We start from the raw sequence: 27,876 nt of genomic DNA on the forward strand, positions 1-27,876 counted from the left end.
ACTGCTGGTTCCTGCTGGGTTTGTAATCACCTGAAACCCAAAGTTGAGTTTCACCCGAACTGTTACTAAGTCTGCCTGGCCCTTCCTCCAAACCTATTTCTGTTTTGCACTTGATCTTTAAAAACAGAGAGAAGTTTTACCTCCCCTCCTGCTAAATGTTATCTTGCTACTTTGCTTCAGTGTCCACACCATCCATTTAAGAAACCTGGGTTCTGACACATGGGCTGTTCCTTGCTTCTAAAGCCCTTATCACTTAAAAAAGTTGTCGAGCTGTTTTTGCGTGTGTGCTGTGCCTTCACCCAAGATTCAGTTAACAGCTCAGTTTTGAGGAGAGTAAAGGCTGAAGGACACCTTCTCTAGGACAATGTTTTTCAACCTCTGTTTACCTGCTAGACCCCGTGTACCTCGCCAGCAAAGCTTTACTTTTCATAGTTTGTATCTAAAAGCAGAGGCATTTTGTTTTTGTTTTGTTTTGGTTTTTTTTTGGTGCGTTGGGTCTTCGTTGCTGCGTGCGGGTTTTCTCTAGTTGCAGCAAGCAGGGGCTACTCTTCGTTGCAGTGTGCGGGCTTCTCATTGCAGTGGCTTCTCTGGTTGTGGAGCACGGGCCCTAGGCGCACGGGCTTCAGTAGTTGCGGCACGCGGGCTCAACAGTTGTGGCTCGTGGGCTCTAGAGCGCAGGCTCAGTAGTTGTGGCACACGGGCTTAGTTGCTCCACGGCATGTGGGATCTTCCCGGCCCAGGGATTGAACCCATGTCCCCTGCATTGGCAGGCGGATTCTTAACCACTGCGCCACCAGGGAAGTCCAGCATTTTGAATCTGCTTTTTCAACTAGCATCTCATTGCCACCTTGAGAACCACGTCACCGATTCACGACCCATTTTTCTTATCCAGCTAGTAGGTGACAGACAAACCCATTTCACTTTAGCATCTCCATCTTCTCCATGGCTGTCAGGATGTCAGTAGCGGCCACACCTTCTTCTGCTGTGACACTGAGAATATTCTGCTGACAAGGATTTGTGTGTCCCAGAAAAAAAGTTACTCTTAAGAATCTGTCCAATTCATAAAAATACCTTATTATAAAAGAAAATAGCTGACCAACATTGCCATGCCACTCACAGTCTTCACAGTGACGTTAAAAGTAACACTGAATGGTACCCAGAGTTAATTACAAACCAAAAATGCTGTACTGAAAAACACAGATTAGCTGGAATGACTCTGCAGCACGGGATATAAAATAAATTTAGCAAAAGGATCAGCATGACGTGCACTGGGGTCAGCCCTGAGGCATTTATTCTCCCTACAGGAAACACTATCAACTTTCTTCTAGACTGTTCTTTAGAAAACTCTGGTAGTCGTGACCAGAGGACTGCCAGGGAACCCTATTTATCCCATTACATAAATACAATCGGTAGAAAGACTTGCCTCCAAGTTAAGGAAAAAAGCTCCTCTTGACTTCGATGAATTTTTCCGGAAGGGAGATCCACACTGGAAAAATGCAACCTCGCTAAAGGTTACAGAAGTGCTTTAAGCTTCATAGTAAAACCCAGGTAAAAGTAGATTATTGGATCTTCTCATTTCCAGAATAAACATCTAAATCAATAATCGAACACCTTGGGCTAAGAAATTAGCCAAAATCAGAGCCAGCGAAATGCAAGAAATGGACCTGTGCACTGCAAACCTTAGAACGCATATTTTATTCCCTGTAGTAACCCACTAATATTTGTCAGGTTATAGGATAACAAAAATTCTCTAAATTAATATATGGTAGACTGAATCTCTTTTGATCTAAGAGTTTATCTAAAACTTTTTTTCTACGTCCCTGCAATCTGTAATAATTTGATAACCCACCCCCACCCTAAATCACGTTATCAACGTGAAATGGATTTGAATCTTCTGTTCCAAGAAAAGCACTGGTGCACGAGTGCATTATGCAAACTATAAGGAATGAAACGGGGGCTGCAGGCAGAGAAAGAGGAGACAAATGAACGTGGACCATGTGGGATCAGGTGGGCTTACTGCTGGCTGTGTCTTGAGAAAAGAGAAAAGGAAATGCATGACCACACACAGATGTACGCTGGCTGCGGAGCCAGCAGACTCTCAGCACCCCGGGCAGAAGAGGGGACCATTGGAGGCATGTGGTGGGCGGGGCTGGCACAGAGGGATGTGCGATGCCCATGTAGGACCAAGGGCAAGGGGATGGAGGCGGGAGAGTAGCTCTCTGAATGAAAATATTCAATCTGAAATGGAATCAACTTGCAGAAAGAGCAAGATGCTCCCTCCCAGCTGGGGGAAAAAGACGCGGTAGGTGGTGGACAGGGCAGACCTGGTTCTCCGGCCAGAGTTCACACCTGGCCTGTGTCCCCGTGATACCTGGGAGCTCAGCAACCATCCACTGCCGCCACTCTCAACAGCCTGTGTCGCTCTCACTTGTTAACTTGGTCTGGCCAAACATCTCTGACAAGAGTCACTCACCTGCCCCTTCTCTCAGAAGAATTTTTGTTTTCTTTACAAAGAAACACAGAGGAGCACACCCCTCTACACTCGAGCTGCAATGCCCACCACCACGTGCATTTTAAAAACTACCCATTCTCCAAGCAAGAAAAGGACATTCACAGTTCAAATCATCCTACCGCTCCTGTATACAGAAATCTCCAAGTTTCTACAAATTAACAACTTGGCCGTAAGTTACGCAAACAGAAAAGGTAAAATTCATTTAAATGTTAGCTCATAGTCAAGATATTAAAGAACACTTGATTTCTAAGGCCTCCAAAATGTCTTTCCTACCATGGAAAGTATTAGAGATTTCTTCTTCTTCTTCTTCTTTTTTTTTTTTTTTAAACACCACATTTTTCTCTCGATTGTAACATTTTGGGGACTTTATAAGTATTTTCAGTAATTTGATCCTCTGTGAGAGACTTCGGAAATAATTTTGTGTTTAGAAACTGGGTCTGAGTAATTTTCCAGAGTTCTGGAAAAACAAAGAGGCATCTTGTATGCTTTACAGCAATATTTCCCAGCTCTCAATATCTGGGACAAAAAAAAGTTTTAAAATATACATTTACCTCTACATCGCAGGTATATTCTGATCCATCCAGAAGTATCACTTTGCACTGCATGCTTTTAGGCTTTTTGACAATCTTTAATGGAGATCGAGATAGTTTGCTGCTAGATGATTTCTGGGAAAGTTTATCGTCTTCAAATTGCTGATATTCGGGCTGTTTGGCAGGTCCGGCGCCAAACTCCTGGTCCTTGTCAGTGACCTGCGAAGAGCAAACAATGGACAGTTTTCACTGCAAGACAGGAAATAAATATTGCATTGCTCAGGCAATAACAGCACACTTTAGAAACAGGCTTTCCTATTTCCTAAAGGATGAGGGATGTCTGAATTAGGATATTAGGAATGGATATACATATACAAATACTTAGAACGCTAACAGTTACACTTAAGTAACTCCTGCAGTTTAAAAGTACCCATAGGGCCTTATTTCAGTTTGACTCAAGGATTTACATTAGCAGTGCTAAGCTCTTAGCAAATGCCACCAAGGTTCCACTAAGCAAAGGCGGGTACAAAAGTGGGCTCCTGACTTTCTAAAAGGCATCGGCTTCCACAGACACAGTGAGAGGACTTATGGTTACTGGAGGGGAAAGGGTGGTAGAAGGACAGATTAGGAGTTTGGGATTAACGAAGATACACTACTATACATAAAACAGGTAAACAAGGACCTACTGCATGGCACAGGGAACTATATTATCTATAGCAACCTATAATGGAAAAGAGTCGGAAAAGGAATATGTATATATATGTATAAGTGAATCACTTTGCTGTACACCTGAAACTAACACAGCATTTATACTTCAATTGGGGGGAAAAAAAGGCACTGGGTAGTATAAGCCTTAAAAACAAATAAAGCATCTAAGATTTAACCTAATGTATTCTGCTTCTTTCATTCACTGGATCCTCCTTTATTCCATGACCCATAACTGTCCCATAAACACACCAGGTATCTTATAAATTGTAAGGCGTACATAGATTCAAGTATTAATCTTCTCAGTAATTTTACAACTGTTAAAATATTTGATTTAGCTCTAACTCAATTCAATGTAGCCAGCAGCACTGAAATTCACTACAAAGTAATCCCTTAAGTCTGCTTCCCCCTTCACTGTAATGAGCTAGTATAAGAACAGATCAAACCTGTCCAAAAGCTTTAATCTGCTTTCAAATCACAACAGTCCAGTCCAAGCTAGACTCAGAACTGCAGAGGACATCCTATGAACAATAAAGTCCTCCCCTCAGTCAGTCCCCTTGGCAGTCTCCCTGTGCACTCCCCTCCAACAACTCTTTTTCTGCCCTTTTTCTATGTATTAAATGACCGTCAACGCACATTCAACCCAAGGGCCAGACCACAGCTTCCATGCTTCCATGGTCTGCAAATACACTCTGAAAGTCCAAAGGAAGATATGTTTTGAAACTCAGTTTGGGCCCCTTACATAAGCACGAAATTTCCTCTCTCATGAATATACCACCACCCTGGTGGCTAAAGTTCATGGGCTGGAGAGTAAGACCATATTGAGAGTTGCAGCTTTCTCAAGGTCACCAAACTAGTCAACTGGAATTCAGATCCAGCCAAAGCCCACACTTTAATCATCACGAGATACCAAAGCACACTTCATTCTACCTCGAACATAACTGGGCACCCGGCGTGAATGAGAGAATCTGAGAGTGGAAGAATCTTAGAAAATTATCTTTTCTGATCTCTTCGTTCTGTAAATCAGTAAGCTGAGGTCCAGAGGACTCGGAAGAGTTCTGAGACAACTGAGATAACCAGGGGGGAGGCAGGGCTAAAGTCTCGTGACTCTGCCGCCAGTCACCTTTCCCTCCAGTGGCTTCGAGTCACTCCTCTTTAGTTTCAAACGTCTGACTACAGAAAGTCAATCCATTTATTAAATACACATGTCTAATCGTGCCTGGGTATGGAAACTCTTCCTTCTCTCCGATTTCCCCCACTTTCACGTTTATTTCATTTCAGAGTTAGGAAAGAAGAGAGAAAAATCCAGTCTAGTAACTTTAAATTTCTGAAGATCTGAAAATTAACAAACAAAACACTACCACCATCACGTCTCCACAAAAAGAAAAGATAAAGGAAAACCATGATGACAGCACCTGTTCCTTTGACAGGTTGAAGGATAACCCCCAGCTCCCTGCACAAAATGTCTGAGATCAGACAGAGCATCTATTTACAGAGCATGAAAATAAACATTACTCTTTATACCATTTAAAAGCGGAACTTAAATACCATGGGAAAAGAAATAAAATAATCAGGCTGTAAACACACAGTAGTTTAAGGCTATACCAATGTGTTGTGTTTTCCAAAGACATGCCACTTCCTTCATGTCTCTTAACATCTTCTAGAATTTCTGGCTTGACACAAATACTTCCAACCTGTAAGAGGTCAACCATGTGTAGGGACTCCCAGATTTCCTTAACCCATGAGTCGGGACCCTAAAACATGCTGATTCCTGGTTTGAAGTTTCAAGCCAAAGAAATTTAAACACGGATTCATTCAAGGCCCAGGTATAAATCGTGCTTTATATTTTGTAGGAAAGCTTTTAAAAGGAATAATCACATATCCATGACAACTTAAACATGTTTAGGTAACAGAGTTGAAAATAGACATGTCCACGGGAGATGGAAAGAGGCACAAACACCCACTGTAAGTAGCTGGCAACTTTGGGGTCAGAGTGGCCCCAGGGAAAAATCACAAGAGCTCTGAACCCAAGGCTTAAATAAACAACCGGGCACATAATTAGAGCCGCCAGAGCAGTGTCTAGCCTCCCCGTAAACCCAGACAAAAACCACTGACCTGCAGTCCAGATTTCAGTGTGAGTTCAAATGCTTTCATCAAAGGAAGGCGTCACCAAGCAAGGCTGTGGAATGTCATTCACTGAAAGCCTTAAAATAGCCTAACTTTCCATCTGCCCAGGACCAGAAGGGGCCAAGCAGATGACCCCTGGTGGTTCTCTCTAGTGCTAAGAGGCCAAGGTCAGAGCAGAGCCTGGAAAAGCTCAGCAAACATTCTTTCATGGGTTTTGGCGGGGGGGGGGGGGGGGGGGGGATGCTCGCAAGTGCGGGGTAGTCCAGGCTCACCTCCTTCCTCACGGGCGTGCTGTGCGCTGCCGCCTCCTCCAACTGCTCCAGTGCCTGGGGCTGCTCTTCACTGCCTGGCTCAGCTCCTGGCTGCGCCCCCAGCTGTGCCCCCGCGTGACCCTCCTGGGGCTCGGCCTCCGGCTCCGGCTTCGATTCCAAGTCTGATCCCGATTCGGTTGTCATGGTCGATTGTTCTGCAAGCAGAAAACGGGAAGGGCCCATCACTTGGTGCCGTGACCTCCCCCAGGCAGGCAAGAAAGGCGGGAGGTTACAGTGAACGGCTGAAGGAAACCAGCACAGGAAAGATGGAGAAACGCTAAGAACCAAAACACGATCCCACCACACATACCTAACAGCCTTGTCCAATTCACCACAAGGACGGGTGCCCGTCGACGTCTCAAAAGGAACATTTAGTAGTAAATGCTAATTTGGAACGATCACAGGCTTTATCCCTATTAGATTTTTGCCACAGATGACCGTGAAATGACATCACTGTCATAATAATTACCTAACTTAGATACGTTTAATTTCAGAAAAATGAATTTTCTGAATCAGCTGGAGATACATTTCAATCTCTGGCAACGATGATCTAGTAATGGAAGCGGATGCTCTTTCTCATTCCCTTTCCCCTTCCCAGGGGCCCTGCTCTGCCCTTCCACACCCGTGAATCCATCCATTCTTCTGCGAATAAACACCCTCCCCCTCTGTGATTTTCCCGTAAATGTTATTCCCTTTTCTTCTTAAATAAATTTATTTATTTATTTATTTTTGGCTGCATTGGGTGTTTGTTGCTGCACGCGGCTTTCTCTACTTGCAGCGAGCGGGGGCTATCCTTCGTCGCGGTGCGCAGGCTTCTCATTGCGGTGGCTTCTCTTGTTGCGGAGCATGGGCTCTAGGCGTGTGGGCTTCAGTAACTGTGGCTCGCAGGCTCTAGAGCACAGGCTCAGTAGTTGCGGCGCACGGGCTTAGTTGCTCTGCGGCACGTGGGATCTTCCCGGACCAGGGCTTGAACCCGTGTCCCCTGCACTGGCAGGTGGATTCTTAACCACGGCGCCACCAGGAAGTCCCTGTTATTCCCTTTTGAACGAGTAACCACAGTACATCAGCGGCTTCTTCGGTGTTGAGGAACCTGTCCCGCACTGGACCACCCCTGGCCACGGTGGAGGGAAGTCGGGTAGCATCACCTCTCCCGCTCATCACAAGTTCACTCTCAAAGGCTTCTTCCTGGTTCCCTCCTATTTCCCGTGAGTGTTGAAGAAGTTTGTCCTTCTCATATCCCATCAGGAACTCAAACAACAGATCCTGACATAGAATAATCTGCTCTCACATCCTAAAAAGGATGCCGTAAAATATAACTGCCATCTCCTTATAACTTACTCGTCAAGACATAAGTATTTTGTGCCTCAGTTTCCACATCTGCCAAATGAGATGTGATCTCATGTGAACATCATCACATCTAAAGAACCTCTTTTTTTTTTTTTTTTTTTGCGATATGCGGGCCTCTCACTGTTGTGGCCTCTCCCGTTGTGGAGCACAGGCTCCGGACGCGCAGGCTCAGCGGCCACGGCTCACGGGCCCAGCCGCTCCGCGGCACGTGGGATCTTCCCGGACCGGGGCACGAACCCCTGTCCCCTGCATTGGCAGGCGGACTCCCAACCACTGCGCCACCAGGGAAACCCAAGAACCTATTTCTTGCTGTTACCTCTTCCTACTACTAATAGACATACCACTATAATTAAAGCCATTTTTTGCTCTAAGCAGCAAGAGAGCTGCTATACCAGTGGTCACCATGTCATTTTAAGTAATTTCTCATCTTAGCTATGTGGTAAATATCTCAAAAATGAATATCTCAGATAATCACATAATTTCCCTTCCTAATTCTAATTTTATGGTAAAAATACCATGAGCAAAGGGCTAGTGTAATACTTTAAGCAAATGATACACCCGTTAGTATGAGTAGAATTTTTATGAAAAATAAAACTCCGTAGTAAAACTACCAGTTAGTTCCTATTTTCACAATACACATTGGAAGATGCTTAATAATTTGAAGAGGGAAACATTACAAATACCAATCTATCTTATAAACTAAATGTGGTATCTGTGCTTTCTGTTTAAGGTTACTTTTTACAATCACCAGCTATTCTGTCTGTTGAATAAAAGACCTGTCAACCTGGCATGTGCTCAGTTACCCAATGTAAATGTAAATATCAAGTCCAAATGCAAAGCCAGATAGGGATCTACATAAAACTAAAACATGTTTTCTTTCCTTCTTACATTTTACATTTTCAAGCAAATCTTGAAGGCAAATATGATATTCGCATTTTTATGCTTATACCGCAAAGTGTCAAGTCTACAGAAAAAACAGTGGAGGGGGAGGCAGAGGTGGTGACTGTGTAATTCAGAGCCTATGGTTGAATTTTACCATTTAGGAGGGGGAGGATTAATTTTAATAATCAGTTCAACTCACCCAACCCTTACTGAGTACCAAATATAAGTCAAGCACTGCTCCTGGTTTAGAGGCAGAGATAAATATGTTGTAACTCCCTACACCCTACCTACCTTCAAGGAGCCCAGAGTCTGTGGCTGAAATAGACTCTCTCCAGAATCTACTTTTTCCATCTTTCTTTTAGTAATCAAATTTTCCGTTTCAGCTGGCACGCCTCCACCCAGGTGGAGACCACAGTGAGTTGGGCCGTGTGATTAAGTCTGGACCCATGATACAATGGAGAAAATGTATTCAATATTTAGGTTATCTTCATAAAAAGAAAGCCACTTGCCCTAGATTTCCCTTTCCCATTGTCTGGAAAATACTGACTGATGTCATTACTACAGACCTGATCATGGAAGCCCCAAGTTGAGGAAGATGCCAGAGCCGCCCCCCTCAGCCGGGGTCCCGGGATGACCTCATGGAGGGCAGCCCACCTGCTCTGGATGGTCACACAAGGCAGAATCCTTCTGTCTTGTTTGCACCTCAGTAAACCAGCCAACACCGAATCTAATACACATTCTACAGATTAAAATTCTACCCAAACCCAGACTTGAGTGGCTCCCATCTTACTAAAACAAAGTAGCCTTCTCTTGATCTCACATCCTCTGGCAGCTACCACCATATTTCCCTGCTCTCTACCCATAACTTCTCAAAAGTCTTGTCGACCCTGTCTCACTTCCTCATTTCTTCTTCCTCTGCCACCACTCCAGCCTGATTCCATCGGGGCTGCTCTTGTGGCCACTACAGAGGATAATGCACTCTTGCCTGTCCTTGTCTCACCTGACCTCATAGCAGCCCCAACTCAGGTGATGAGACTTTACTTGTCAACATGATTCAGAACACCCCACACTCTCCTGCTTTCTCCTATCTCTCTGGCGACTCCTCTGCATTCACTGTTACAGGTTACTCCTTGTCCAACCTCTAAATGTGGGAATGTCCCAGAAAACTCACTCCTAGGCCCTCTTCTCTCCTCTATATTTTTTTTTCCCAGAGCTTTAAATACTTCCCACATGCCAACGGCTCGCATATTCACATCTCTGGTCCAAACCTCTGTCCTGAGCTTTCAGACTAGTGTCCAGCTGTGCACTGGACGCTCCTCACTGACACCTCACAGGCACCTGCTGATTTCTCTCCCCTCCTCAATTTCCCCACCTCAATAAGTGGCAATGCCATTCCTTCCAGCCAGAATTGCAGAACTCACCCCTGACATTTTCCTTTCCCTTGTCTTCCTTATTAATATACAACAGAAAGTTCTGCATCCTTCAATAACTCCCTTTTCACTGCCTCGATTCCTATCCACCTCTATTCTGTTGACCTTCATAAAACATAAATCCAGCCACGTCACTCACCACAGAAAATCCTTTAATAACTTCCCAATGTGCTTGAAGTTAACATCAAAACTCTTAATTCCCATGGCCTTCATGGCTAAGCTGAGGCCTCAACACCCTACCGACACCCAGCGGCATGCCCATCCGGCCATCCACCTGAGATCCAGCCACGTGGTCTCCTCCGGTGTGTAAACCACATCAGGGCTTTGTTCTGCTTCAGGGTTTTCTGGACACGCTGTTCTGTTTGCTGAGAACATTTTTTCCTCTGCTCTTCAAGCGCCTGACTCCTCATTCCTCAAGTGTTGGCTGAGAGAGGCTTTCCCTCGTTGCACAGTTATCCTAATTGTGCCTCATTGTTTCCTTCCCATAACGCATCAAATTTTATTATTACCCAGCCATCTCTCAACCTCCTCCTCATATACTCAAGGGAGGAAATCACGTTTGTTTATATCTGAAAACTAGAACATAGTGGGTATTTCAATAATAATTTAATGAATGACTAAATAAAATCAACCCCATTTATTATATAACTATGCATTTAAAAGTGTAATAACTCTTCCTTGTAGTTTTTAACCACTGTAAGATCTCTCTTAAGTGGGTGGGTAAAGAGTAGATATTTCTACTCTTTAGAAATAGAAAACGGAACTCAGTTACAACTTTCAAAATCAAATCTCTCAAGGTAATAGACACTATTGTTCTGTTCACAGTCTAATGCTTTTATCAGTAGTTGTAAAGGTCTTCCAGAAACACAAAAAAGAAAATGTTCAGGTGGTTTAGAGAATCTCTATAAAAGAGTAACCTAAAAGCCACTAGGTCATGAATTTACAAAGTAAAACATAAATGACTATTAGAAAAAGCATATTTTAAGAAGATGCTTAGTTTTTCCTAGACAGGACAGTTCTAGCATATAAATCATATTATTGAAGAAATTTGAATACCTTCAATATTTTCTATCTTCTATGAATAACCTACTTAGGGTTCTCTGTTGTTATTATCTGTGTTTCAGCAGATAATGGCTATAACTTAGTAATTAGATGTCAAAAGTGTCACAGAAGCAGAAAACCAAAATCATATCTCAAAATTTAAAAATTACTTTAAAATCTATGTATAATCTTTATAGATACAATACAAGAAAATAATCAGCAGCAAATAAGTTGCCATGTATGGTCTTGGGTGACTAATTTTTTTTTACTCTCCCACTTCCCCTTCCATAAAACAAGGGGTTCGGACTAGAAATCAGTGATGACTAAGTGAGGTGGGGGTAGGGGATGGGCTGGGGGTGGTGCAGGGGGCAGTGAAAGGCCGGAAACTTGAGATCTTCTTTCTGGTTAAGCTGACAAACCTGTTGCCTCTTTCACCATCTTCTCCCAATTTCCTTACTACTTTTTAAACCTAAGGACTTTTTACACGAAAGTCGTTGTGGTATTATACATCTCACATCAGTGCACTCTAAACTTGAAAATGTGGTTAAATACGTGTTAAAATAAAAACCTTTCTAAACATGACATTAGCCCCAGGATTCACTATATATGAAATAGAAGAGCAAAATCAGTAAAGGAATAATCCCAGTTTTGACTTTCACTATGAAACCATTCAGTACCTGGCTTTTGTCTTTAATTCTATACGTTGTCCCGAAGGCAGGGAGCCAGCTCTACAAACGCTGAATAAAAATGCAAAATGGACGTAGCCCAGGAACCGCCTATCAACTACTTAAACAGTAAAATAATCTACCATTATTTTCTACCTATGAATACACCGTATAAAACCTTACCTGTCACACATCACATAAATCACAGAACCTCAAACCTCAAATAAAATCCTATGCCCTTGTCAAATATTTCCCAGGTATATCATTTCCCCCAGCACTATATGCATAATACAAGGAATAAAAATCATTGCTGTTTTTTTGACTAATTGTAATAAAATAAAACTTCCCTTGATGTTGAGAGAGAGTAAAGTAAGAAACCTTAAAAATGTAAGGCTTTTAAATTCTGGAATCTCACTAGAGTCAATATTTAATTCCACATATCTGAAAGGGCATACGTTTACCTATGAGTAAACAGTATCGACAGCCTCAATCGGTAAATTCAATTTCAAAACATTTTTTTAAAATAATCTTCCTCCCTACCCACAGGCCGATATAAGCAAGCAATAAACTGATTTTTAAATGGCACACAATGAAAATCATAAGCATCTAAATACAGTCCTTACTTTAACTCATTACTTTAATAATTCTATAGTGTACACCTCCAATCTTATACCCAAATGCCAAAACATTTTTTAAAATGAGATTTTCATATTTACATTGTTTTGGGTTTTGTTTTTTTTCCCTAAGATACTCATTCCCTGCTTTCTTGGATGACCCTTGCCACTTGAAATTGCACATTTTCCTTTCCGACTCACTACAGATGACTATTTTCCAATGTTCCCTTCTCTTCTGATAGATTCACTCTGGACTACCTATAACTGTCAGTCATTTGTTACTGGAAGTAACACCATCATCTGCAATCACAAACGGAAAGTGAAACAAAATGCTTATGCTTAGCTTTGGCTTAAACTGTGCCCTTTCTTTATATTAAACTTACCTTGTTAATTGTGTTTTGCTTCAGCTTAGGAAGGTCTGGAATCCCAGGAACTCCAAACCCTAAAAGCTGGCGTAAGGACATTTACTACGTGTACTGGGATAATGGCGAGAGGAGTCCTTTATCTTTTCAAGAAACATAAATTGTATTTCATTATGCCTCTCCTCAGGGATGTATTTATTAAATGACTACCAAAAGAAATGGTAGTCAGCTTAAAAGGCGGCATTGTGCAGGTGTGAATGAAATCATGCCCAATTCCCAATTCATTTCACCTATAAAAAATGGTCATTGGCATGCGTTTCAGGCTTTGTTCCTTTTCAGCTCTAATTTTTTACTCTGCAGAAGAAAAAAGTCAGTTTATCCTCATCTTTTCCACTTTTAGAAGTAGCATCTCTAAATTTAACATCTCCTAAAAAATGACTGCTAAATTAGCTTCTGCATTCAAATTTACGTATCTACCTCTCTTGCAGATAAGAAAATTCAGTGACACAGGAAAATTCTATTAAAAGACACAGACCTAGGACTTTAGTGCAGGAAAATGCTCCATAAAAATCTCTGTCCTTTACATATAAAACAGGATTCCTACAGAATAACAAAGCACTTCATAAAGAAAAACCCTTCACACCAGTTACCTGCCTAGAGGACTGTAAGACTAACAGATAATTCTTTTTTTAAAAAAACACAAGCTTTTCTCCCCCCTTTTGTATTTCAAACATAAATGTACAGAAGAGAGGCTAGTAGACCTTTATATACTCAGCGTAAGTATTTGGGACTCCTGGATACCATCCACTGATCCACCAAAACCACCAACGTCAAGCAAGTAAAAGACAGTAATATCCCCTGACCCCTCTACCGGATTCTATCTGCATTAAACAAAAGCCCCAGTATCACCCATTAAACACACACACACACCCCCCACACACTCACCCCAAACAACTGCTCTTGACCTTGCCTTCTACCCTCCTACAACCCCCACTTCCACCCCTCCAGGATGGCCCTACTTCTCTCCTCTTCCTCACAGCCATACTTCTGGAAGGAATTTCCTCCCTGTGCTGTCACCAGGCCCTCCCTCCCACTCACCGTTCAGAGTATTCCCCATTATTCTAGTAAATCTTACTAAGGTTACCGGCCACCTCCCTATACGGCAATAAATCCATGTGACGTCCCTTCCCATCTCTGACTTCTCCGTGTTTCTGACACACTCTTGATGTTCCTCCTCCTTCTGCCTCACTTCCATTTGCTCTTCACACCCACCTTCTCATCCTGTTTCTAAACTCTGCAGGTCTTTAGAATCAGAGCTCCTTCACTCAGTTTCAAATACAACGGCACATCCAAGATACAGGTTCCTCACTCTGACCTCTCTGAGCTTCAGATCCACAGATATGACTCCACTGCTCTCCTCGCTTCCTTGGGTGTTTCAGAGGCACCTGACACTGAACACTTCTCCATCCAAAGCACTGACCCCCACCCCCGCCCCCGCCCTCCCAGCCCCCCATCTGCTCCACTTCTGTCTTCTCCATGTCAGTAGGTGTCCATCTGTCCAAGCACAGGCCAACAATTAAATCTGAGTTTCTGCCTCTGATAACAGAGCTCTTTCTTCCACGCAAGTTCTGCGCTTCGGTAATAGCAATAAAACCTACTCTTAACCTCCTGTTCTTATTTCAGAAGTAGACAGCTTTTCAAAATCACTGTCTTATGTGATCATCTATAATTCACGATGCTGATACGCTACCTTATTCTTTTATTCAATGTAAATCAAACATGAGTAAATTTAAACTTCTGTAACATTGTATTTTGTTTTACACACTATTTTCACTACTACTTACTTTTCTTTATGCACTTATCTTTACTACTTAATCTATCTATATCTATATATAAATATAAAACATCACAATTCTAGTTTCTCATCTAGTGCAAGCCCTTGAGATTCTATAGCAGGCTGCCAGCTAGTTTCTGGAAAACAAACAAAATGATCATTGTTGCTTCTAGAGAAAATACGAATGGTACCTACCCTGCTTCTAGAGTCTCAACAATTATTAACTTTCCACTGATGGTGGCTTTAAGCCTCAAATGGATGTCTAGATTTTTACCAGCTCCAACTTTAAAAGCGTTGTTTGTGGAGGGCCTCAAATAGACAAGATGCCATCAACATACGTTTCAAGTTATAACTGTCCGACTCCATTGTTTAAAATTTTCAAGAATTCAATGGCTAAAATTAAAAGAGGAGAGAAAAGGAGATGATGTGTTTCTTCTGTACTGCTGGCCAATTCTATCTCTGGCGAAGAACTTATTAGCAAAAATATATCTTTGGCACCTTAATGCAGGAGCATATTTCTCTATTACCCAGCATCTGACTCTGCATCTGTGAGAAATGAGGTGTGAACCAGAGAGAGTGAATAAATTAAAACAGAGTCAGACCCTGTGTCGTCGTCCACCACCGACAAGAGCTGCCTGGCTCTTTCTGAAATGGGTCTCTCTCCCCCAGAACCATTCATTTTCAAAATAGGGGCAAGGTTATGGCCAAAACCCCCAACCTTTGCACCTTAGTGAGGGGCAGCATCCCCTCTGGTATCTGGGGGTACCTGGTTGAGAAGCCAGGGTTCAGGCTTCTCTAGAGGCTAGGGTTCAGGACAGCTGGGACAAAAAGGGCTTGTCTCAAACAACCCTTGAGACAACCCTTGTGCTCTGATCGCCTGTTTATCCAGGAAAATGCTTACAACCAGATGTTGAAAAAACGAACGAACGAACGAACGAACAGTATGTGTTTCTGGGCCTCGTGAATACAAGGCTGGTCTTCCTTTCACCTAAGTGCCCCGAACATTCAGATGAGCAACAGAATGCGGATCTGGCGGATTCATTTTCTCAAACTGCACGCATGTCTCAAGGCTTTTATCTCTGTGGTTAGCTCCTAATGGCAAGCTTCATGCAGGCACCAGAGGGAATAGTCACCAGAGGGACACGTGGTGAGAATGAGAAGGGAAACCAAGGGGAAAGTAGACGCTGTTAAGGACCCGGAAGGTAAGCTGCCTGTAAATATTTGTATCTTGCCTTTTAAAGGAGCCTGGGTGGTAGGGATTTGAAGACTCACAGGGCACAGATAATGTTTGATCGAATCAATAAAGACATAAGGAGAAAAAAAGGCATTTCCAGTGCTGAGAAAAGGAAATCAAACATATGGGAAAATTCCCGGCAAGCCACTATTGTTTCCATTTAATACTTACAAGATCATACAAAGTAACCATTACTGTCAGCCCTGTGGTCATTAAATACAGGCAGACCTCACTGTATTGCTTCACTTTGTTGGGCTTTGTAGAAAATGTGTTTTTTTACAAATTGAATGTTTGTGGCAACCGCGCATCAAGCAAGTCTGTCGGCACCATTTTTCCAACAGCAACTGTTCACTTCGTGTCTCTGTGTCACATTTTGGTAATTCTCACCGTATTTCAGACTTTTTCATCATTATTATATTTGTAGGGTGATCTGCTGAAAGCAGCCCTTTACCCCGTTTCCTGTTTGCCCATTTCTATTCCCTTCTAACCTTGAAAGAACCTAATTAACCTGTTGATTCTTTTCCTAGATAAAAAGATGAATGAACAACTCAGGAGTTCAAGAATGACTAGCGCTCTTCCCCCAAAAGCCCACTAAGCAATCTGAAGGTAGATCACATGGCTAAGACAACATCTGAAGAGAGGGTCAGCCAGCCTGCGCGCAATGGAGAATGATGCAGACCCCAACCTCTTGCCTGGATGATTCACTGAGATTCTTCCACTCCCCGCCCCACCATTTTTCCGTTTAAAAACTGTCATGGCTGAGCAGAATCTTGGGAGTTGGTCTCTGGACACGAGACTACCTTCTCCCCAGAGGGCCGGCTTTTCTGATTAAAGCACGTTTCCTTTCTATTGACACTTGCCTCTTGAATTACTGACTTTCGAGCAGCGAACAGCCCAGCCTCAGTTCAGTAACGCTGTGATCTGTGATCTTTAATGTTACTATTATGACTCACTGATGGCTCAGGTGATGGTTAGCACTTATTAACAATAAAGTATTTTTAATTAAGTTTTATACATATTTTTGTTTATTTTTTATTTATTTATTTATTTTTTTGCAGTACGCGGGCCTCTCACTGTTGTGGCCTCTCCCGTTGCGGAGCACAGGCTCCGGACGCGCAGGCTCAGCGGCCATGGCTCACGGGCCCAGCCGCTCCGCGGCATGTGGGATCTTCCCGGACCGGGGCACGAACCCGTGTGCCCTGCATCGGCAGGCGGACTCTCAACCACTGCGCCACCAGGGAAGCCCTATACATATTTTTAAAGACATAATACCACTGCACACTTAACAGACTACAGTACAGTATAAACATAACTTTTATCGGCACTGGGAAACCAAAACACTTGTGTGATGGTGCTCTACTGCGGTGGTCTGGAACCAAACCGGCAATATCTCCGAGGAATGCCTGTATATGAATGAATGACTGAATACATCAGCCTCATTTAACATAAATGTCCCCTAAGTCACGTGTCCACAAATAATGTCTTGGGAACTCAGATCCAATTGAGTCCGACTCCTAAACCCCTGGGCTCTTTTGTGGTTTACTGCAATGTACAGGAACAAATACAGGTTAAAAGCTCTCAACTCTTCCCCGCATAGAATATGCTAAATTCGATCAGTTTCCCTTTTAATGCTCACATTTTCTGGGACATATATGTATTCCAAAGCCAAATTAATAGAATTCGGTTTTCACCACAGCTCCATATCATGGAGTCTCTGCCACCGCACAATTAACTAAATGTTCCCAACTCTTACAGGGAGGAGGAAATGGGCGCTCCTCTGGCATTCTGCATCCTTCTGCACTTTGGGATCTGATAGGCTGTTGAGTTTTTTCATCCTTAAATACAAATGTGAGGCCAGGTATTTAATTATTCTGTTTTTACCGTAAAGTCATCAGCTTTTATCTCCATGCTAGCAATGGATGAAGATTACAAAGAACGTTCTTAAAAGAGCTCCCTGGCACACAAATGAGCTGCTTGGAGACAGTGCCTGGTCCAGTTTTCTGAAGGCGCTGATAAAGAGGATTCTCTTTACTCCAGGGCTGTTCCCTGGGTGCCTGTAGCACTGAAAGGGTTCTCCATCTGCACCACAAATCCTGTGTAATTAAAGCTTTAGGAGACTGGCTCAGCCACCGCCTTCCCCTCCTGCACACATCCCCCACCTCCCCGCTCCAGGTGACTCAGTAGATAAAAACGCAGCCTGCTGGAGCCGCCTTCCAATCAGATATTCTGACTGGGGGGTTGAATTTCCCACCCAATGTACTAAAAATGACAGGGGTGAAGTTCCATTCAGATTCTTTTTCTCTAACGGGGAAGTAAGCCAAAAAATAGCTCTTTCAATTTTTAAATCCACACATTTCCAGTTCAGTGCGGATTAACTTAAAACCTTACAGACAAAAATAAATTTGAAGAAAAACAGAAAGGCTGAAATGAAGTTCATCTTTAAAAATTTTCGTACATTCTTTATGGTCTAGGTTTTCAGAAAAGGTTTAATCACGGCAGAACCTGCTTCACTTCAAACACTGATAATTTTTTAAAATGACTGCACTTTTCACAATGAAATTACTTTTAAATCCTTTAACCTGTCTGTTTAAAATGAAAGCAAAATAAATCTCTCTAGCTGGCAGCTTTACATGCAGTTAAAGAAGCCACAGGAAGTCCTTACTTTAAAACTCAAATAGGCTGGGAAAGGGTGTTTTCTCCCTCAAAGTAGACTCTGCCAGGGTCCGGCTGTGAAGATGATAAAGGTCTCAAGCCAGGGTACAAAAGCAAAATGGACCAATAAGAAGAGAGGATGACGTCGGTTCTAACACGTTTACCAGGAAGCTCTATCTTTACTGGAAAGAGTCACACAAGTTCGGGACGGAATGAGAGCTTTCCGGCCTCCCAGTGATGTTTCTGACCTACAGTAGGAAAAATGAAGGGACAGAGGAAGATAAAGTATTCTCTGAGGTCGGGGAGGTAACAATGCTTTCTGATGGAAGGAGTGGGCGAGCCATGGAACCCAGACAGCTGGGGAGGGTAGTGGTAATGACTAGCCCTGGTAAGGCTACAGATTAAGCCTGGGGTTTTCAACATCCAGACTCACCAAGACAAGACATATTTGAGTGATAAACCAAAATGTTAGGAGAGATCATTTCTACATGGGTGACTCTGTCTTTTTCCGTTTTTGTACAACAGTATTATTTTTATAACCAGAAGAAAACAAATCAACAAAATATTGCTTCTTAAAGAGATGTTTATGACATCTTTAAAATACTCTTTTATCTAGGTGACTATCCTAATATCTTTAGTTTTTTTATTTAAAAAAAATGGATTCGTTCTAATATAATTTTGTTTCAACACTTCGGAAATATGCCTATTTATCCGTCACTAACATAACTTGGTTCCACCATTCAGCGGCGAGAGCAAACCAGTGAAGGCTTAAGGTTTGCACAGGCTGGTACTCAGACCACTTGGATCATCATCGCCTGGGGCTCTGGTAAACTTCCACAGTCCTCAGAATTAACCACAGGTACAGAGAATCTTCCTCACACAGATGCCTGGGTTCTACCCCCACAGTTCAACCAGAATCCCTGATGGCAGGTCTTAAAACCTCGTTAATTTTTAAAAACTACCCTGGGATTCTAAAATGCAGACTGGATTGAGAAGAGTGAGATTAGCATTTCTGCACTTTTAATAAGCACCCAGGTGATTCTTGCACTGAAGTTTGCTAATCAATGGCCGATCAGGAAACTCACAGCCCGAAAGTCATTGAGCGACTGCATTTGGAGACAGAAATGACCAGTAGATCACAATAGCTCCTTGGCCCTGGTCAAGGTCATCAGCTTCTGCTTACTTTGATTACGGTCACAGAATCGGCCCAGCAACCTTACTGTGTTTTGCGTCTCACGTATGTATATGCCATTTTGGTTTTGCTAGTTTACTCAGAAGGTATATGCAGACTATATGCTTTTGAATGTTAAGATCTCCACTTCGATAAGAAAGCAAGGCTCATTCCAAGCTCTATTTCACAACAGTTATGTTCTGTCTCAGTCACACGCAGTCTTCTTCCTAACAGACTATTAAGCAGTAACTGATGGAACGAGTATTATCCACCTGTGTTAGCGATGACGATTACTGAAACAAGGTTGAGAACATCTGACTTGCTTAACGTTGAGTGAATCTTATTTCCTCTTCTTTCCAAAGAAGCACCTCCCTTAACTTGAAATGGGCTCCCAGTGAGGAAAGGATGAACGAGGAGTGGACAGAAAAGGGAGGAAGGAAAACCCTGCTCATTAAAATTCAGAGGCCTCCTTCAGTTTCCGCCGTAGTGAAATCTGGACACCTACCAGCCTTTAGCCCGTGTTTTCAATTCAATTCCACATAAACTGCTGAGCACTTACCCCTGAGTCAGGGTCTTGGTCATCTAATAGAAGAGGTAACAGATACATCAGGGTCTTTTTTTAAATAAAAAGCCCCCACAACCAAAAACCTTTTATTTACCCAAGGCTGAACGTCAAGAAAACCAGACATGGGCTGGGATTATAGCTCGAGGCCCTGTGAACTGTGTGTGCTTGGGCTGCATGACCGCCCGAATCTCAGGTTCTTCATCTTTAAATGAGCAGACATCCACCTTAAGAGGTTGTGCAACACCTGGCGTGCAGCCAATTCTCCGTACATTATAGCTATTGTTGTTGTTTCTCCTACTAATTTCTCAGAATGTTCTTAGGAAATTACCCACTGTGGACTACTCCTTAATAGAACAGGGCGTGGGACAAAAGTCTGGATTTAAAAGAAGCTTTGGTCCAGTGTGAGAGAAAAATATATCTGGGTCCTTAGCCAGAGAAAGCACGGTCACTGTTATCTCTAGTGGCGACACCTTGGAAATTGGAGGAGCGGAGCCGGTTCCTCCAGACATGTCTCAGAATCACAGACGTTTCCTCGACTGGCATGGGTTCCTTCTTTAGGGCCCCTCTGGACCAGGCCTGAGAGACAGCATGAGGGTCTCCAGAACTGAGACACTCATGCTCCTCAATTCCATCTCTGAGGATGGTCCCCAAATGCCTGGAGGCTGCAGGGCAGTCTGGATGCGTTGAAGGAGGCCAGGCCACTGGACAACCCAGGGAGTAGCTGGAATTAAAAGCACAGTTGACCCCTGAACAACGTGGGTTGAACAACAACCCCACACATAACCACAGTCAGCCCTCCGTATACCTGGTTCCCCGTGCATCCACAGTCCTGCATCCCTGGATTCAGCAAACCTCGGCTGAAGGAGTAGTATGTACCACTCAAAAAAGTCTGCATGTAAGTGGACTCCGTGTACTTCCAACCCACGCTGTTCAGGGTCGAAGTGTCCTTGTACACTAACCATGACCCCTATCTCATGCAGAACGTACCACCTGCTCCACATTTATCTAAAGAGGAATACTCCTTTCTGTGTAAAATCAAGAAGGCAAAAATGTCTATGATATCCAGAAAAATGCTATAAAGAGTGACCCATCCATCCCAGGTCCTGACCCAGTTTCGGTTATGACACAGGCAGATCACTCCTGGTCCAAACTCATAAAGAACCACAGAGCAAACAAAGGACACAGAGAATATCGATGTGAGGTCCAAGAGGCAGAATATAACCCACCCTGCCCATATTCAGCGTTAACAGTTTGAGAGAAGCCTCCTCTCTTTCAAGGGGATTAACAATAAAAGGCAAAAGGACATTATTAAGATATTTTGAGAGATACTAATAAGCACAATTAATCACTCTGGCCAATTGGGATCCGTCACCGATCTCCTACAAGGTGTTCAAACCTAACAGATTATGTTAAATTTGAGCTTTGTCACTTACCAGCTCCGTGAACTGGAGTAAGTTACTCAAATTCTCTAACAATCCATTTTTATCAATTGTAAAATGTAGGTAAAATACCTCTCATGCTTGCTGAGAATTAAGTAAAATAATGCATATAGAGTAGCATTTAATACAGTCCCACACACACACAGAGCATTCAATAAATGGACCATCATTTTGAAACCAGTCGAGCAATTCCTGTTGTTACTATCTCCTGGTTAGAATTTATTCCAGTATTAGTGAGGGAAAAAAATTAACATTTTGTTAAACTCCAACGATGATTTGGGCAAAGTTCCTTAAAACTTATGAAATGTTATCTCCTCCTTTACAGTTTCATAGGATCGCTAGTGCTAATATATTCATAATTAATACACCAAATGAAGGGACAGGTTCAATTCTCTCCTGGCTACTCTGTCAGAAAAATCACAGCCGCATCTATCACTTCTGTGCACTTGTCATTTCCAGTAATGTGCTTACATGAGCTCCGCTGCAAATCTGAGCTTGGGAGATAATTATCCACCCCAGGACTCTCTCAGGAGAGAGATAAGGAAAAGGAGTTCAGACAAAGGTTACACAGAACAATGATGCCCTTGGTCAGCCAGGAAGACGATGAAAATAAATGTTCTGGGTATCCAGGAACCACAACTATGAAATCGTAATTACTAGAGTCTAATCCTTATCTGGTCCTAAAAATATTTTGTCTTTTTCATTCAGCTTCCAAAAGCCATGATAAAACAAAAAGAAAACATACTCCACTTTCCAAGCTATGTTCTCCCCCTGGTGATGGGGAAAAAGAGAACAATTCACTGCAGTATAGTTTTTTATTAACACTGTCCACAGCAGAAGATACACCTCCCACTAAAATCTCTTCCGTTTGCTCTAAAATTTTTGCAAAGTATTCCTGTCTTCCACCTTTCTGTTTTCCCCATACATTCACTCATTCCCCATCACCATGTCTCTGCTTCTTCTGCAGAACCGTATCTAAGAAGAACCACAGCTATTTGATGTGTCCATTTCTTAAGTCTGATAGCAACACACAGACTAGTGAAGCAAAGATCACACGTAAACATGAAAAAGCACACGGCGCTCAATCGCGAGAACAATGATGATATTTATTCTAATCAGCGCCATCAGCCCTGGAGAGCTAAAAGGTCGCCCATGGAAGGATCACAAAGACCAACCTAGAAGAGGCCAGATTTCAGAGTCCAGTCAGGCAATACCTCAAGGTAATAAAAGCAATAAATTTCATAATCAGAGACCAGCCGTGCTGAGAAATTCTTCACAAACATTCGAACTGCCCGAGAGGACGCTTTAACTGTGAGAAGAGCAAATAAACCAGAGGACACGTGAGGCTGTTCCAGTGGCGGAGAAGGGCTCAGGTCCTCACCGGGCCCAGCAGCCCCCCTCCCGACCTCCTCCTGAGCATTCACTGCCTCGGACGGAGGACTGGGTCCTGAGGGTCCGCAGCAAGGCGTCCCCTCCTGGTGACACTTGGTCCGTCAGAGCCATGGCAGTTGCCTAGGACAGCAGAGATCTGAGGGAAGAGAGTTAAGTGTGGCAGGAAGAAAGGAACAGTTGGAGATGTAAACAGGAGTGGAGACATTCATCTTCCTACTGCACGGTTTGCTACTCTGGAATCACGCTAATCTGAAAGGAGTCGAAGGAGATCAGCAAGTTAAGTCAGCAGGCCCCCAACCGGATGTGCTTAGACCAGGGGCAGCACTCACACAGAGAAACCGTGAAACAGCCTCAGATGGCTCTGCTCACCTGCTTTTCCAGAGCACTTTGGGCAAATTTCAACTAATAGGATTTTTGTTGTTTTGCTATTATTCTGCTCTGTTTCGGTTTGTAAAATAATTATTCTAATCATTCTCTTTAGAGTCTCCCTTCATTCTGAACCATTCATGCCTTCAGTCTATCATTCAGCAACATTTATACGCTATATGCTGGGTCCTGAAAATATGAGACTGATATCTTATTTTTGATTTGGCTATTTTTTTTTCTTTTCCATTATGGTTTATTACAGGATAGTGAATATAGTTCCCTGTGCTATACAGTAGGACATTGTTCATCCATTCTATACATAACAGTTTGCATCTGCTAATCCCAAACTCCCAATCCTTCCCTCCCCCACCCCCTCCCCTTTGGCAACCACAAGTCTGTTCTCTATGTCTGTGAGTCTGTTTCTGTTTCATTGTAAGTTCATCTTGTCACATTTTAGATTCCACACATAAGTGCTATCATATGGTAATTGTCTTTCTCTTTCTGACTTACTTCACTTAGTATGATAATCTAAGTCCACCTATGTAACTGCAAATGGTATGATTCCATTCTTTTTTATGGCTGAGTAATATTCCAGTGTGTATATATACTACACCTTCTTTACCCATTCATCTGTCAATGGACATTTAAGGTTGCTTCCATGTCTTGGCTATTGTATACAGTGCTGCTATGAACACTGTACCTCTTCAAATTATAGTTTTGTCTGGATATGTGCCCAGGAGTGGGACTGCAGGATCATATGGCAACTCTATTTTTAGTTTTCTGAGGAACCTCCATACTGTTCTCCACAGTGGCTGCACCAATTTACATTCCCACTAACAGTGTGGTTGGGTTCCCTTTTCTCACAACCTCTCCAGCATTTGTTATTTGTAGACTTTTTAATAATGGCCAATCTGACCAGTGTCAGGTGGTACCTCATTGCAGTTTTGATTTGCATTTCTTTAGTAATTAGCAATGTTGAACATCTTTTCATATTGATTTGGCCTATTGTTTATATTTACCACTAAACAACATGTTATACATACACGGTAATCGTTAAAACAGCTAAATACATCAAACAAGTTACTTACAGCTAACCATCATCAACCTAGACCTAGGTCAGGAGGTACCTGTACTCCTAGAACACACATACTTACCCCTTAATACAGAGGCAGTACTTTAATATGGAAATCAGGGAAAGCTGATATTGTAATATCGGTTTTAAAATAATATTTGAGGGCTTGTACTTCTGAAAAAGAACTCTTTTTCACATCAGGAAAGGTGTTAATGTGATGTGACTACATATGAACTATATGATTTTGTTACGAAACTAGTATTGAGGACCTAGGGGACGCTTGCATCTCTAGGTTATCTGGTCTACCTACAGGCCCCATGTCATGTAGTCCAAGGAGGGTTAAGATCTGACACACTGTGCTCAGGAACAGTGATAAGAGGCCCCAGAGGTCCCAACTTCCTTCCTTAAGGACCCAGGTGAAGCATCAGCCCTTACATAAAACCAAGCCCAACTCCCAGGCAGCTGGGGAGCCCCTCCCCTGTGCTCAGGAGCGGCGCCCACATACTTACAACAACTGCTCTGCCCTTACCTAGTGCCCACCCTGACCACAGCCTCTTCTTCAGCAGGAACAAGCAGCTTTACCTTTTTATTCCAGTGCTTCGTACCCAGATCACGTATTTGTTCAGTAAATGTATAATGAAAATTATTCTAGTAGTTGATTGATTGATTGATTGATTTTTGCGGTATGCGGGCCTCTCACTGCTGTGGCCTCTCCCGTTGCAGAGCACAGGCTCCGGACACGCAGGCTCAGCGGCCATGGCTCATGGGCCCAGCCGCTCCGCGGCATGTGAGATCCTCCCAAACCGGGGCACAAACCCGTGTCCCCTGCATCGGCAGGCGGACTCTCAACCACTGCGCCACCAGGGAAGCCCCAGTTGTTTTATTTTAAAGTAGACTTAGCCTCAAATTTTATCTGATAAAATGTATTAAATATATATCAATATTTTTTTCTTAAATGTTAACTCCATTCACCTATTCATTTAGGAGAGGAATGAAACATTCATTGCAGGAATCAATCTCCTAAAAAAGGAGTGTCTGATGGGACAATACTTGTGTGTTGTCCCTTTATGCAAGTGGGCAATAATTTGGGTCCACAACCAGTCAGCATTCCACAAGTCCTGAGATACGTGTTACACAGTGAAAGTACAAAGAACTGACAAATCTATTTTGACCAGAGACCTTCACTCCTAATAAACCCAGGGGCAGACAGTGGATTGTCACCCACGTGCCTCCTCCAGTGCTTGCCTGCTGTGGACCTTTTGTTGAGTTTGATGTGTACTAGCACTTCCATTATAAGGGAGGGGGGAAAAACAGGAAGTGTGTGAAAATCAAGTGAATTAATCTGACTTTTCTCCAATATCTCCTCAGAAAAACTGAGTTGAAGAGACAGTAAGAGACAAAGGAACTGAGTCCCACCATTTTTTTTTTTTGTCCGCCTTTTATTTTTATTTTTTTTTAATTTATGTTTTTTTGGCTGCACTGCAAGGCATGTGGGATCTTAGTTCCCCGACCAGGGATTGAACCCGTGCCCCCTGCAGCGGAAGCGCGGAGTCTTAACCACTGGACAACCAGAGAAGTCCTCACCTTTTCTTTCAATGGCTTTTTTCCCTATGTATTCCCAACGTTCCCTTATCTGCAGACATAATCAGAGGATCCAATTCTGGTTTTTCCCGTCTTTGAAGAGAGGAGACTTGGCTCTGGCTGAGATTTCTGAGTTTTTTTTTTTTTTTTCACAAAGATTCTAACAAAATCAAGATACGTTTCAGTCAAATATGTAATCTGTATTTCACAATACTACACTGAAGCTTTTCTCAGGTTTCTTTTTCACATTTACCATCTGAAACACTGACTAATTTTCAAAGTGGTGACTTTTTAAGGGTCCTCAACATCCCAGCCTTCCAGACCACACAGGATGCCCCCCGGGTAGAAATGTATGCCAGGAACAGGGCTGAAAAATCAGGAAGGGCCACCTGGCTAGAGATGAAGAATGTATGGAAACTAATCTGTACCCACATCATTTCAAAAGGTTTTCTGAATAAAGTAATATCTGAGAATAGCTTTTAGTAAAACAAGGAGATCCTGGAGGAGTTAGAACTTTCTTTCGGTCAAATTCCGCAATACAGGAAAAGAGGCACAGCTTTGGAAGAAGAACGAGGGGGCCAGCCGACTGGATTCCACTGCCTGCTCAGAGCTCCTTCAACCACCTCTGCACAATGTGCTAACGCGCGGGGGACAAACGATACACACAAAAGACATGGATATAAATGCCCCCGCCCCAAAGATCTCATAGTCCAGAGAGAACACAGACAAGCAAATAGTTCTAAAACAGAGCTGAGAAATGCCTCGCGGTGGGGACATCCCAGATGCTGGGAGACGTGGGGAAGGGGCACCCAGCTTAATGAGAGACCAGGAATTCCTTTCCAGGGAGAGTGAAATCTGACACCCGAAGAAGAGAGCAAGGCCAGGAAAAGAGTGTCTGGGTTTGGGTAGGAGGTTGAGGGTGAGGAAACCCAGGAGGCTAAGGAGGCCCCAGGAGCAGATCACAAAGGGGGCTGACTCAGCGCGCATCAGGATCAAAGGAGGACAAGTTCGAGGTTTGAAGGCTTGGAGTAGACAGGCCAGACTGGTGTGTTAGACACAGCACACAGGCTCGAAGGTGCAGAATGGATTAGGGAGTAGACCTGGGGTTTAGCCCAGTGAGGAACGTGTTAACGGCGATCCAGGCAAAAGAGGAGGGCCTTGATAATAGCATCGTGGAAGTGGAGAAGGGTCTGGGGTGGGGAGAGCAGGAAGGACGGGGAGCTTTAGCTTGCCCCCTCATCCCCATCATTTACAAATCCCCCCACAAGCCACCTCCCTCCACACCCTCCCCCCAATAATCTAAGTGAAAAAGGGCTGGCTATGCAAATGCAGGTACAAGACAAATCTTCTAGTTCCCCACTTCCAAAGAGCGTACCTGGTTACACCACTCCAATATAAAAATGCTGGAGCCGCCAGTCAGGGGACAGGAGTGTATTCTGCAGAGAAGGGATCCACAGATACAGCGGGACAAGGGAAACGGCAACAGGCAAGGTGCCCGGGCCTCAGTGGATGGTGTGTGTGGAGCTCCTGTTTGGGAACTTGGTTGTGCAGTTAGCAGAGCTCTCTCCCAACTAACTCTCGTTCACCTCTTTCCAGGCGCATAGTAAGACTGCATATCCTTGTGAATCTGGGTCCCTCAGTTACTGCCTTGAGTAAAGACATCTTGCCAAACCACAATGCACATATAGCTCAAGCAAGAAATGAACCTTTGCTCCGTTAAGGTGCAGAGATCTGGGGTTGTTATAGCAGCATCACCTTACCTACCCTAACTGTCTGAGCATGAAGGCCACACGTCTGGTGTAATGAGGGAAGAGAAAGCCAGGTATGTTTGCGCTGGGTTTCAAGGACCCAGGAAGATGGAAGGGTGGCATGACCAGATAAAACTGAAGGTGGCAGCCTAGCAAATGGAAAGACTTTTCCCTCATTCAAATACTTATGGAGCACCTCCTCTGCAACTGCAGCAGGGAACTGCTCACACCATTTATTGGTCTCTATGCGTTATGAAGACACAATACAACAGAGAGGGTATAAAACCCTAAAGTCA

General features: G+C 43.3%; 1 protein-coding gene across 23 annotated transcripts in view; it reads right to left on the minus strand.

Annotated features, from left to right (window-relative positions):
* The window catches only part of EPB41L3 (erythrocyte membrane protein band 4.1 like 3), a 210,676-nt gene that overhangs the window by 79,564 nt on the left and 103,236 nt on the right, over positions 1-27,876 (minus strand). For all 23 annotated transcript variants that reach the window (XM_067699634.1, XM_067699636.1, XM_067699633.1 and 20 more), the window contains 2 exons: positions 6,147-6,340; positions 3,064-3,261 (listed from right to left, as the gene is read on the minus strand). In XM_067699634.1, coding sequence (XP_067555735.1) covers positions 3,064-3,261; positions 6,147-6,329 — 381 coding nt within the window. In that variant the 5' untranslated portion in view covers positions 6,330-6,340. Of the gene's footprint in view, positions 1-3,063; positions 3,262-6,146; positions 6,341-27,876 lie in introns of those variants that run through there.

This window comes from Pseudorca crassidens, chromosome 12, assembly GCF_039906515.1.
Source record: "Pseudorca crassidens isolate mPseCra1 chromosome 12, mPseCra1.hap1, whole genome shotgun sequence".
Lineage (NCBI taxonomy): Eukaryota > Metazoa > Chordata > Mammalia > Artiodactyla > Delphinidae > Pseudorca > Pseudorca crassidens.